The sequence below is a fragment of the Mustela putorius genome, unplaced genomic scaffold, assembly GCF_011764305.1.
Source record: "Mustela putorius furo isolate JIRA1106 unplaced genomic scaffold, ASM1176430v1.1 tig00003862_pilon_pilon_pilon, whole genome shotgun sequence".
In the NCBI taxonomy this organism is placed as follows: domain Eukaryota; kingdom Metazoa; phylum Chordata; class Mammalia; order Carnivora; family Mustelidae; genus Mustela; species Mustela putorius.
In genome coordinates, this window is record NW_025422014.1 from 1,328,762 (window position 1) to 1,343,163 (window position 14,402).

Below are 14,402 nucleotides of genomic sequence, written 5' to 3' on the forward strand. Positions count from 1 at the left end.
TTAATGCAATTCCTATCAAAGTACCATCCATCTTTTTCAAAGAAATGGAAGAAATAATCCTAAAATTTATATGGAACCAGAAAAGACCTCGAATAGCCAAAGGGATATTGAAAAAGAAAGCCAACGTTGGTGGCATCCCAATTCCGGACTTCAAGCTCTATTACAAAGCTGTCATCATCAAGACAGCATGGTACGGGAACAAAAACAGACACATAGATCAATGGAATAGAATAGAGAGCCCAGAAATAGACCCTCAACTCTATGATCAACTCATCTTCGACAAAGCAGGAAAGAATGTCCAGTGGAAAAAAGACAGCCTCTTCAATAAATGGTGCTGGGAAAATTGGACAGCCACATGCAGAAAAATGAAATTGGACCATTTCCTTACACCACACATGAAAATAGACTCAAAATGGATGAAGGACCTCAATGTGCAAAAGGAATCCATCAAAATCCTTGAGGAGAACACAGGCAGCAACCTCTTTGACCTCAGCCACAGCAATATCTTCCTAGGAACATCGCCAAAGGCAAGGGAAGCAAGGGCAAAAATGAACTATTGGGATTTCATCAAGATCAAAAGCTTTTGCACTGCAAAGAAAACAGTTAACAAAATCAAAAGACAACTGACAGAAACACTCAAAGAACAAATTATCCAATCAAGAAATGGGCAGAGGACATGAACAGACATTTCTGCAAAGAAGACATCCAGATGGCCAACAGACACATGAAAAAGTGCTCCATATCACTTGGCATCAGGGAAATACAAATCAAAACCACAATAGATATCACCTCACACCAGTCAGAATGGCTAAAATCAACAAGTCAGGAAATGACAGATGCTGGCGAGGATGCGGAGAAAGGGGAACCCTCCTACACTGTTGGTGGGAATGCAAGCTGGTGCAGCCACTCTGGAAAACAGCATGGAGGTTCCTCAAAATGTTGAAAATAGAACTTCCCTATGACCCAGCAATTGCACTACTGGGTATTTACCCTAAAGATACAAAGATGCTCATTTTTATTAGCTTTAATTGTTGTGCCTTGTTTTTTACTTAGTGAAAGGGTTTTCTCGTTCACCCTTTTTTCCCCTTCTATAGTTTCTGCCCCTGCTCACTGTCTAAAGAAGGCATACCATTTGTGACAGGTAAAGACAGTAAACAGCTCATTGAAAATCTGTTTTTGGGAAACAGCTAAACCCCAGCCATGCTCTGCTTTAGAGGGAGGTGTATCAAGCACTCCACTTATGAAGACCTGAATATGAAGCCAATAATGACCCAGAACAAACCAAAGATGTGGGCAGAAACATAACTGCAAGTGTTTTAGCAGGAAACAAGCAGGTAAATTAAAAGTGAAACACCTGTCTTCATAACCAGCAAGAAACCATTATTAGTTTCACAACCTTCATTTTATTCTTCTTGAGATGAGTCTAGGAGCAAAGTGGGATACATTTGTCAGAAACTAGATAATTCCTGGTCAGTGCTCAAAAGCAAAACACCTTCTCTGGTCTGCAGAGAGAGCCAACATGGAATTGAGAAAAACCTCTGAAAACACATTCATGTCTGCTTAAACAAGATAGGATTTTTCTCTCCTTCAAGCCCTGACCAGTTCATAATTCACCTCTGTTAAGGAACAGGCAGCTATACATTTTACTTATAAATTCCAAACAGCTACTGCTCATTTGCATCTCCTTATTCAAATCCAGCTATCCCAGTTCCTCTGAGGTTAACTGCCCAGAAGCTGAGAAGAAATGTTTTCTCTATGAATGCACAATTGGTCATTGATGAAGAAACAGGCATTCACTCAGTCTTACCTGACCTAGGAAAAAGTTTCTAAACATCTTTCCAGAAGTCCATGTCAGTCAGTACAATCTCCATATAATTTATAAGGTATTAAATATCAAAAATAATGGATCTTTTCAGTTAGCATCTTGGCAGATGATGACAGCAGTACATTTTATAAGAAGCCAGCACAGACTTCTCCCAGTAAAACTGCAAAGAGAAAACTGTGAGTATTGGCCACAGATCCAACTAGAAAAAGGCTGCTATTATACTCCATTACAGTTAAAGCTATGTATGTACCACCTGGATGGCATTCAATCACATATAACTTTTCCCTCACTCTTACTTTTTTTCTTTTTTTATTAAAAACATGTCCTCTCAATGGCTAGACAGTGGTTTCTAATAAAGAAACAAACTGAAAAATCAACCAGGGGAATGTGTGTTGAAAGTAATGGGAGATTTTTCAGAAACACCAGTAACAAGATACGTCCTTGTAGTCAACTTTCTGTGCTATGTGACATGCCATAGGAACTAAACGCTCCAGTCTAATGTATAACTCAGTAATGTCAGCAAAGTGCCAGAAAGTACAAATTAAATAAGGGGACACTGCAAAACGAAAGGTGGAGTTATTTACGTGAGACCTGAATATAACTTAAACATGTTCAAGATTTGTTTCCTTTCTCTAAGCTCTTCTTTGAATATCTGGAAAGATATTCTGGCATCCCTACATTCTACAAAAAAGAAAAAGCCCTCAGAAGTAAAAGATGATAAGGTAATTAAGCTAGCCTCTTTAGGAAAGTAAGTTTCTATTTTGCCAATTGTATTCTAAAAGTCAGACATTTTACTCTTCAAAGTTCAGGTTCTAATGAAAGTCAGCATGAAGCAGTTGGAAAAGGTGCTGCACTTTAGGGAAAGAAGTCTCAAAGGATAAGTGGAAGGTCAAAAGAGTATATAGAAAAGGCCTTAAAGTCATACAGTCTTGGTTTCCCATTTCAGATCTACCAAATTTTTTATTCAACAAATATCACTTAAGTGTCTACTATATGCTAGATATTGTATTGAAATAGAATAACATTATCACTGTCTTCATGGAACATACATCTTATAGAAAATGATGTAGACAGACACTAAACAAATGAATTAAACAGAAGAATATTAGAGAGTGCCTTGAAGAAAATTATAATAGGGTGCAGTGACAATAGTAATGGCATATCTATTGTAGATTAGATGACCAGGAAAGACCACTCTGAAGAGATGACATCTGAACCTGAATGATGACAAAGAGCCACCCACAAGAATACCTAGTGTCAAACAATTCTAAACAGAGGTAACATCAAAGGCAAAGGCTCTAAGACAAAAATGAGCTTCATTTATTAAAGGAACAGAAAGAAGATTGACGTGCCTGGAGTTCAAGTATGAAAAAGAATAGTAAGAGATGAGGTTGGACAATAGATAAGAGCCTTATCTTGGGTAGTCTTACCATGGTTAGGTGTTGGATTTCATAAAGACCCACTTAATAACGATGAGATTTTGGGCAAGTTGCTTAATTCTGTGTCTCATTTCCTTCATTTGTAAAGATAATAAAAGTACCTACCTCTTATGATTGTTATAAAGATTAAAAGAGAAAATACATGTAAAGCACAGTGCCTGACATACAGTAAACATTCAATAAATGTAGTTGTTTTTTATATTAGAATAATTCTTTCTATAACTGGGGACTTATAATCAGGCTATATGCAAGTCATGGTTCTGTCACTGATTGGCTGCATGACTTTGGCAAAGTTACTTAAGCTTCTTAAGCCTCAGTTTTATCATCTTAAAAATGAGGTTAGGAGATTTTGTGTGCTATATCCTGATGCACATTGACCATTTGAAATACATTAATTGATATCATCATTGTTATTCAAACTCTTTCTGGTCTTATAAGTGGGAGTGAGCAGCCCACTTTTGTGGAATGTTATCTAGAAAACTTAGAAAGATTTCTTTTCCCCAAGCATCCCTCTTCTTCTCCTTAATGACAGAAGTTCCAGCATTAAAAATGTATGCCTTGTGCTTAAAATTCAGTCCAGGCTGAACAAAGCAGTACTGGGTAAGAAAACAGGCTTTAATGACATACAAAAATGGGATCAAATCAGATTGCCACTTAAAGCTCTATGACTGTTCTTCAGCTTGTAGAGCCTCAGTTTTCTTATCTGTAGAATGTGGCTAATAATAAAATCATATATATATATATATATATATATATATATAGAGAGAGAGAGAGAGAGAGAGGTAATATATTATATATTATATATAGAGAGAGAGGTAATATATTATATATTATATTGTATTATATAGAGATTTTATATATGTGATCTCTCTCATATACTGTATCTGGCACTTAGTAAGCAACATCATCTATATCAGCATTATTAACAAGTACTGTTAGTTCTGGCTCAGCATCAATGATTTTACAGTTCCAGCCTTAGAACTATCAGAGACTTCAGAGATAACTGAGAATGACCTACTTATTTTACTAATAAGAGATTTCAGGCATGGAGGGAGAGAGGCACTTGCCCAAACTTACAGTGAGTAGAAAAGCTTAGTATGAAAACCAGATTTGAGCTTCCAGGCTAAACATCTTTATTACAACACAGAGTTAGCATTTAGATCTTGCTCAGGGAGCATATTTTGCTGAAAGGAATGGTGGAGACAGAGACAGAAATAGAAAAAGCAAGCAAGCTTCTTGCTGCAGGATGAAGCCTGAGGTCATGACATGATCAGCTTTGCTGACTGGAAGTTGCCTAGACTTGGGTCTTCATTAGTCTTTTGAGGACTTTGTGGCTTGGACAAGAACATAAATACCAAAAGGTAGACAGACTAAGCACAGATTCACAGAATTTGAACAATTCAGGGCTTTATAACCCTTTTAAAAACAAAGAAATGTGATGTTTTAAAATCTGAATTTTTACACTCTATATATGCATTGATAAATACAGCATAAGCTTAATTAAAATAATTGCATTTATTTATAGAGAGGCATGCTTCCCTCTTTAATGCTTATGTTCTTTAAAGTTTTAATCTAGGCCTAGTGTGGAGCCAGAGATTTGGTTCCAGTTATGTCTTCCCCTTTATTTTTCTCTCTTTTCTATAACACTTATCATCTGTCATTACTTTTTAACTTGGTTATCTGTTTGTTTTGAGCTTTCCCTATTCTGACTCTAGAATATTTAAAACAGTTTTTTATTATAATTTTTTAAAACAGCCTTTTATTTATTTATTTAAAACAGCTTTTTGTTATAAAAAGACAAATATTTTTTCTATTATAAAAAGACAAATAATCAAATAAAAAACAAATAAAATATTTGTTATTAAAAACAAATAATCAAGAACCACCAGTTATTGATCAGTCAGCTATCCAGCTCCAAAATCATCTCATTGTTTTCAGATGGTCTTTTTCCCTTGACTTTCTCCAGGACGCCTAGCTGGAGTCCTAGGGAATTTAATCAAATCTAAGAAATCAGATTCAAGAATCAGCTTGGCAGGAAACCTCCAAATAAATCAAAGCCAAACTGGAGAAGCTGGAGAAGGTAGAAGTGAATCTTTCAGCTTGATTCCTGAAAAGTCACCAAGGAGTTTGCCATTTACAATTCTGCATTAGTCTTTAGATGGCCTGAAAAACAAAGTATTGGAATTGACTCGGGTACAAATATACCTTAATAAATTCTATCTTGAAGGATGGAGGGAAGATAAAGGAAAAGTGGCACTGGGTGCCTACAAATAAAGGCAAAGTTTAATAAATAGTTGAGCAAAGTATAACTACTAGATAATCCGAACATTTTATTAAATTTGATGAGCATTTGAAATCCAAGTTGTAATTAAAGCTGAATTATTGCTTTTGTTTTTAAGTGTAAAATAAAAATCAATTTTATATTTAGTTATACATCTTTTGGTTACATTGCTCATATGACAAAAGTTTTTATTATTAGCAAGTTATATTAACTACAAAAATTGAAATCAATTAAAATAAATTGAAATATGGAAAATTAAACACAGCTAAATATGGAAATTACACAAAAGGAGACTGATTTATTGATATATCTTATGTCAACCTGATTAATATATCGCATTAAACTCTTTGGTGTCATAATCCTAAAATTTTATAATTTTGAGAGCCAAGAGCACAAATAAAAGGTTACATACACTTTCTACTTTACAAGTGGGAAAGAAAGAACACTAAAAAAACAAAAGGATTATTCATACTTTGATTACTAATTTGATTTTACAACATAACCTAACAAATGAACTTAGCTTAACTTAACCTAATGTCATTGAACTCAACCTAATGCTTATATATTCTATGTATAATGTGTTCACAAGACAACATAATGCATGATTATTTTTTAGAACTTTAGACCACAGGTAAGTATGCCATTTTTGAAAGTTTAGTTTTATTATTGCTCTATTGTTTTAGCATTTTTTTTCAATGAGTCCCTAACCAAAGCTCAGATTTAGTCATTTGTATCCTGATAAGGAAACAGATTTTACAAAAGAAATTAAACAATTTACTGTATGCCAAGTCTGGTATTGCTTTTTTATTTCTTTCTTTAATATGAGACCCATCAACAAAGAATATTAAGTTAGGATTTAGTGTTGGAACATCCAAAAATTCTGTTCTTGGCATAGATACTTTTGATTTACAGAATGACAATGAAGATATTCTCCTCATTCAGTAAGGTTATAGAGTTGTTGGAGAATGTTACACTAGCAAATGTTAATATGAGGATAAAATAGTAATTCATAATTAATCAATTGGTATAAAAATGTTGATGGTTTCCATTAATGATAGGGATTTATAAATATGGCAACATTTGATTTAAAGGATTCGTATAAGGAAAGGTGGGTGAAGATATAAGTGAAATAAGTGATGGGGATTAAGGAGTGCACTTGTGATGGGCACTGGGTGATGTACAGAATTGCGGAATCACTGTATTAATACACCTAAAACAAATATAACACTCTATATGTTAACTATACTGGAATGAAAATAATATATAAAGGATTCATGTGAGAAAAAATTAAGTTACCTTATGCTCATGTTTTAAACTTAAAAATTAGTATTTTTAAGTCTATATATCATCAGAAAGAAAAACAAAGGTTACCGAGAATTTTAAGAATTTGGTTATTGTTTAAAATTTTTACCTTTTCTATTATTGCTTTATGGGGTTTGGGGTTTTGCTTTGTTTTGTTTTTAATCACTTCCTGGCACAATTTTAACAACTTACAAGATGCACTGTTCCTGGAAGATTTATTTTAAAAGTCTTAACATTTTTAAGTGGCCATATCATCCAAATATTTCAAAAATTAATTAATATACATTTTAAGAATGTTTTATTGCTTTGCAACATTTTAATTGTTTTGTCTTGTGTGTGTGTGTGTGAGGAATGTAGATGAGGGAATATATTTTTGTTCCTTCTGACATGGCACAAATGTAGCATCTTTCAAGCTATATTGTGCTCAGAATCTCTATTTACATGCCTTAATATACTTAAATCTACATTTCATCCAATAAAGGGTAAAAAACATTTTACAGATTATTTTATTTCTTTAATTGCTTAAGCAAGTTATAAAAATGTTTTATCTTCTTTTGTGCATTTGTAAATATTGATTTTAATTGCTCCTGAGCTAGGCACTAGTTTAGCAGCTTCCTAACTGCATTTTGATCCAAAGCATCATATGAAAGTCACAGTATTTTTTAAGTTTTACAAATGTCAAAAAAAAAAACATAAGTTCTAAATTTTTGTGTTTTGTTTTGTAAAGAGTTGTTTTATGGGTTTTCACTGCATTTGGTCCTGATTTGGGAAGAAATTTAGCAGATTTCTACCTGTACTGTACTTCAAATTTTCACACAAATTGTACAATATTTTTAGTTTTACAGAACTTAAAAAATAAAATGTAAATGCAACTGTTAGGAATTGTTTTTTTATAGTTTTTTTCTGAGTTTTGTTCTATTGGTTTGGGCTGGTTTATGTATTTTTTTCAATATGCTCCTGACCTGGTCACAATTTCAGCAACAATCTGGCTACATTGTGTTCCAAAACTCAATATTAAAAAAAAAAAAACTTAATATGAAAGAAAAAGTGATTTAAAGTTACAGATCTCTACTCTCAACACTCAAATAATATTAAGAAAGTTTTGGGAAAGACTTTTCCATGTGTTTTATGGTTTTATTTTTTGTTAATATGTTGTTGTTGTTGTTTTCAATGTGCTCCTGACCTGGGCACAATTGCATCAATATTCTGGCTGCATTGTCCTCCAAAATTTTGTATGAAGAATATTTTATAGAATCAGTCTCTCAAAAGAAAGATAATTAGAAATTCAAGAAAAAATGTTGGTGTTGCTAGGTTTTTAATGGATACCTGTTGTTTTATTTGATTTTCTATTTTGTAATTATTTTGGGCACACATTTAGCAGCTTTCTGGATTTGAAGCTTCATATTAAAATCTTAATGTAGTATAAAAAATTAAGATTAAAAAAACTGACTCTGCTGGGAACTACAAATGTGTAAATCCAGTTAATTTGTTTCTTTGCATCCATATTCAGGCAAACACAATTTATGTTTCTACTTTCAAAATATATATAATAAATTTCACCAGCTTTTTTAAATTTAATACATTTCTTATTAATAATGTTAGGCTAAAATATATTCTTTTTTTTTTTTTTTTTTAATTTTTTTTTTTTTTTTAATTTTTTATTTTTTATAAACATATATTTTATCCCCAGGGGTACAGGTCTGTGAATCACCAGGTTTACACACTTCACAGCACTCACCAAATCACATACCCTCCCCAATGTCCATAATCCTACCCCCTTCTCCCAAACCCCCTCCCCCCAGCAACCCTCAGTTTGTTTTGTGAGATTAAGAGTCACTTATGGTTTGTCTCCCTCCCAATCCCATCTTGTTTCATTTATTCTTCTACCCACTTAAGCCTCCATGTTGCATCACCACTTCCTCATATCAGGGAGATCATATGATAGTTGTCTTTCTCTGCTTGACTTATTTCGCTAAGCATGATACGCTCTAGTTCCATCCACGTTGTTGCAAATGGCAAGATTTCATTTCTTTTGATGGCTGCATAGTATTCCATTGTGTATATATACCACATCTTCTTGATCCATTCATCTGTTGATGGACATCTAGGTTCTTTCCATAGTTTGGCTATTGTGGACATTGCTGCTATAAACATTCGGGTGCACGTGTCCCTTTGGATCACTACATTTGTATCTTTAGGGTAAATACCCAATAGTGCAATTGCTGGGTCATAGGGCAGTTCTATTTTCAACATTTTGAGGAACCTCCATGCTGTTTTCCAGAGTGGCTGCACCAGCTTGCATTCCCACCAACAGTGTAGGAGGGTTCCCCTTTCTCCGCATCCTCGCCAGCATCTGTCATTTCCTGACTTGTTGATTTTAGCCATTCTGACTGGTGTGAGGTGATATCTCATTGTGGTTTTGATTTGTATTTCCCTGATGCCGAGTGATATGGAGCACTTTTTCATGTGTCTGTTGGCCATCTGGATGTCTTCTTTGCAGAAATGTCTGTTCATGTCTTCTGCCCATTTCTTGATTGGATTATTTGTTCTTTGGGTGTTGAGTTTGCTAAGTTCTTTATAGATTCTGGACACTAGTCCTTTATCTGATATGTCGTTTGCAAATATCTTCTCCCATTCTGTCAGTTGTCTTTTGATTTTGTTAACTGTTTCCTTTGCTGTGCAAAAGCTTTTGATCTTGTGCTAAAATGTACTCTATGACAATACAAAAAAGGAAAAAAAAACTAACATGTATCAGTAGTAACACAAAGACTTTTTTTAAATAATCCCTGAATTTGTTCCATATTTATAGGCCCAACCTAATTACCAAATATTGTCAGAGTAGAAATACCTTTATTAAAATTTTTAAAATCATCTCCATATCACTAAAGTCAAGGTCACTGGCTGGCTACTTATATAATGTGGTGCAATGAAATTACAACCCAGCAGAAGTTTGTCAATCTCTTTTGGTTGTTGTAATTAGACCTGACCTATAATTATTGAACAAAACAGCATATGCACAATAAACATTCAAATAAATGTATCTGACTGTATTCAGTACATTAATCTACTTTCAGTATCATTAGCTCCAAACTGTCTTGTTCATAGCAGAGGAAAAACCATATCTACACCTAAAGACAGTTCTCATTACTTAAAAGGTGGATTCTAACATCAATTCACCACCATTATGTGTTGTTTGATCACTAACCTCTTCTTGAATAGCTGGAAGGGAAGGCTTTGTGGTCAGAGGTGTTTCAGTCTTAAACAGGGACTCCATCTTGATATGGGTATTGATGTAGAAGGACTTCTGAAAAGACTCAAGGGTGAAGTAATAGATGAAAGGATCAAAGCAACAGTTCAGAGTTGCAAGGCACAAGGTGATTGGGTACATAATCTTTGCAAATCTTTCCAACAAACAATTGGTAATGGCTTGGGATCGCACCAGAGCATACAGGAAGAGGACAGAGTTATAGGGTACAAAGCATACCACAAAGACTGCCATATGCACTGTGATCATCTTCAGGACTTTTTTCTTATTGGTCCCAATTTGAGACAGTGTAGCAGGCTTGCGGAGGGTTCTTAGCACCACGGAAGAGCAAGAGACATTCAATATCAGAGGAATGATGAAACCAACAACTTCAATAAATATGGTGATCTTGGACAGATAAGTCTTCCAGACACGTTTGGAGAAGCCCTCAAAGCAGGTGGTGGTTGCATTGTTGACATTAGTGGTGGAGAACAAAGAGGCTGAAATACCACCACTGAGGACTAGCATCCAGACTCCAGCACACACAATGGCAGAATTCCTCCTTGTCCTAATGGTACGAGATCGGAAGGGATAGACAATGGCCAGGAAACGATCCACACTAATACAGGTGAGGAATAGCATGCTCCCATAGATGTTGGTGAGGAATGCAGTCCCAGAGATCTTGCAAAGGGTGTCACCAAAAGGCCAATGACGGTTGAAATTGTAAAAAATTTTGAAAGGTAGAGTGCAAACAAAGAGCAAATCAGAAAGGGCCAGATTGGTGATGAAAATAGCAGTCTCACTTCTCATTTTCATGCGGAAGCAGAAGACAAACAGAGAGGCACTGTTGGTTATCAGACCCAGGATGAATACAACACTGTAGACAGCGCCGTTCAGATTATACTTGAAGGAATCATCAACAATGCAAGTATTATTGGCAGTAGCATTGCCTAACCTGGGTCTGAAGCTTGAATTTAAATCTTGAAATTGAAAGTCAATGAATCTTCTGTCACCCATGGATTTGCTTTTGTTTTTGTTTTTGTTTTTCAGAAGGCCTGCTGGCTGCAGGGTTCACCACTTTGAGACTAGAGACTGGTAAGAAATATTTTCCTCCTATAGGAGACAAGATGGAATGAATAACCAAGTCTGCCTTCCATTCATTTCTGTGGAGTAAAAGATATCTTGTCTACCAGACTAGAAACAATATGCACGTTCAGCTTGTTTTGACAAGGACGTTTTGAGCACAAACCATATGTCAAAAGTTACTATACGAGTATGTTGCAAGACTGGGAGAGATCATACTTAATATAATAAAGGCAATACTATATGCAGCATTACAATGAACAGGAATAAGATATTGGTTGCTTGAGAGCCTAAACAGGGATGGGGGATGGGGATGGGGAAACAGACCACTGATAGTTAAAACAGCACTAATAGTTTGAAATGTGTGAAAAATTTTTTAACTTTCAAAAATGTGTTTTGATTCCCTTAAGAACACCATATGATAGGCAAGAAAAGAATTTATCACCATATTACAGAAGAAAAAAACTGAAGCTTGTGTAACTTAAAATTACAACATCAGAATTAGAAGAATGTATAAATGGTAATGTCAGAACAAGAACTCAGATTTTTTATCCCTAACCAAAGGATTGTTACACTAATCTAAATTATATTGTCTCCCTTCCAATACTAGTAAACTTCACTGTCTGAGTATTAGCTCTATTTTACAAGACTACAGGTCAATATGGCACCTCCAGGACATGCTCTTAAAGAAGTTATGATTAAACTTCTGAAGTAAATTATTGATTCACTTTTCTTCTAAAACATAGTTCAAAAAGCAAAGATCGCTCAGTCAATTAAAGCTTCTGGTGAAAAGATTTTTTCACCATATTACATAGCCTTTTGAGGGTGATAATTCACATAAAAATCTCAGAATTTCCCTCTTGCAGATTGTAGTTCCTTCTTGCTAAATGCTTAGCCTAGTATGTTTTCATCTCCCCTTCCCACAGCCCAATCCATTACTTTCATGCTTTCAGCTCCTAAATTGGTCCTAATCAATAAAACCTTTTCTGGTTAACTACAAGTGAAATGTAAAAGTAGATTTCACTTAAAGGACCAACCCCCTACCCCACTATACACTTCTGATCGGATGAGTTGGTTACCTGCCCATTGCTTGCCACTGTTTATACATGTGGCAGTCATTAACTTGATCATCCTGTTGGGTATCTAGACCAACATTGTTCTAGTTTGCATATAGAAATCTTTTTAACTTTCTGGGGCACCTGGGTGGCTCAGTGGGTTAAAGCCTTTGCCTTCTGCTCGGGTCATGATCCCAGGGTCCTGGAATCAAGCCTCACATCGGGCTCTCTGCTCAGCAGGGAGCCTGCTTCCTCCTCTCTCTCTGCCTACTTGTGATCTCTGTCTGTCAAATAAATAAATAAAATCTTAAAAAAAAGAAATCTGTTTAACATTCTATGTTAACAGCTGCCATAGGAACTGTCTTTCGAATTCTCTATAATACACTAGGGACAAGTAACTGCTGAATGAGTTCTTTTCAATGAGGAGGATATGGAGTAAAAGTGGTCTTTGCTCCCTGATATAACCAATAATGGATTTTCACATGATTATATTTTAAAATGTGAAAGGCATTTTTCTGAAGTGATTCCACCTTACATTACTCTTTCCTTCCAACTCCCAGCAAACAGGTCAAAGGGCCACTCTATGTAACAAAGAAGGGAGTGGAGTGAGGAATCTGCCTGAGATATAGAGGCCTAAAGTTATTTCAACCAGTGTTTGGATTGAGAAAAAAAAAATCACTCGCTGCAGTGCCTAGAGAGAGAAATGGTCTTGGAGAGATGACTTATGAAATGTATATCAAAGAGTTGTCATTTTTAATAGCTAAAGTTCTCAAGTTAAGATTGGAAACTTCCTATAACTTGATTCTCAGTCAAAAATCTTTATGGAGTGCCTCTCATATTCTTTCTTGACCATTTCATCCCATAGGCCCCACTTAGTGTTTGCCATAATCAACCTTGATATGTAAAAGCAAAGTACAATGGGAACCTTAACCAAATAAGGTCCAAAAGAGGGAAAAACAGACAGGGAGAAATAAAAATAAGTAAGAAGAGCAAACGAGGAGATGGGAAAGAACATAGCAATGAAATTAAAACCGAAGAACTGAGAGAATGAGGAGAAGAAAAGGTGAAAGAAAGAGGACCTTGATCGGGAGAGGTCAGTGCTGCTATCTAATTTGTATTTAGGGCCTTGGGAGGTTTTTCTGGTTCACAATTCCTCAAATCTCATCCTCTCTACTACTTTGCTTCATCTCATTCCTTCCAGTGTTCTCAGAAAGAATAGTACGCGATCACTATATTTAAGGTCACTGAAGCTGATCTGCAAAAACAGGAAGAATCTGAAAAATCTCAGTTAATGTGGTTTCTATCCCTCTTTGGGAACTGTAGTCCCAAGTTTCTACAAATTCTTTCACCAAAGGGATGGCAGACGGAAAAAGAGAATGGCAAACATCTCAACTGCTTAAAGCACTTTATCTAGTATTTTTAACATCTACCACTCACTACCCATTAGTCTGGATGCCATTTTTTTTTAATTGTTAAAAGAAATCAAGAGAGTAAAAAATATTCCTCTAACATAATTACATAATCTAAAGAAATTAAGGGACTGAAAAATCCCTAATATTAAAGCAAATCTTCATTCACTATAACCTGCTTGCACCTGCCTTTTACAATAAGTACTGCCAATAAGATAAATGCTTTCATGACAGATGTCTTTTTGCCTGTACCCAGAACCCCTCAACTCTGCCTACTGACCTTTTTACACAGCATACTTCTAGCTTACTGGCTTTTATTTTGTACTTCCCAAGTTGGTGTGCTTCAAATAGACGAAATTTTTTTCCCTAGTTTTCCATTCAGTTTTATGTCTCCCAGAACATATACACTACACCAACAACGGGCAGTCTCGCACTTCTGCTTTGCTGCTTTGAGTAACCAAATCCTGTGGGAGAGCAAGGACCACAGACAAGAAAGCATTACAGTCTCAGTCCTAAAGACAGGGCATGGGAAAACAGCCACTAAGGCCCTATTCATAGCTCTCCTTTGCTTGAACACATAGCACCTTTGCTGTCTAGCAGTGAGGGCGTGGTGCTGGGACTTAACACAGCATTGGAAGCAAGGAGTTCTATTTCTGACCCAGACACTAGTTCACTCTGTAACTTGACTATACTGTTTCTCTTTCTTGTATAAACATTACCTCTGAGCCTCCCAGCTGAGGCTAAGAAGATTCAAAGGGCTTGTG

The 14,402-nt window shown here is 35.4% G+C and overlaps 1 protein-coding gene across 1 annotated transcript; it reads right to left on the minus strand.

The window, feature by feature from the left end:
- Positions 1 to 9,597: 9,597 nt before the first annotated feature.
- LPAR4 (lysophosphatidic acid receptor 4) lies at positions 9,598 to 11,192 on the minus strand. Its single transcript, XM_004777094.3, has one exon. The coding sequence runs from the start codon at positions 11,106 to 11,108 to the stop codon at positions 9,996 to 9,998; it is 1,113 nt and encodes a 370-aa protein (XP_004777151.1). The 5' UTR covers positions 11,109 to 11,192; the 3' UTR covers positions 9,598 to 9,995.
- Between the last annotated feature and the right edge of the window lie 3,210 nt (positions 11,193 to 14,402).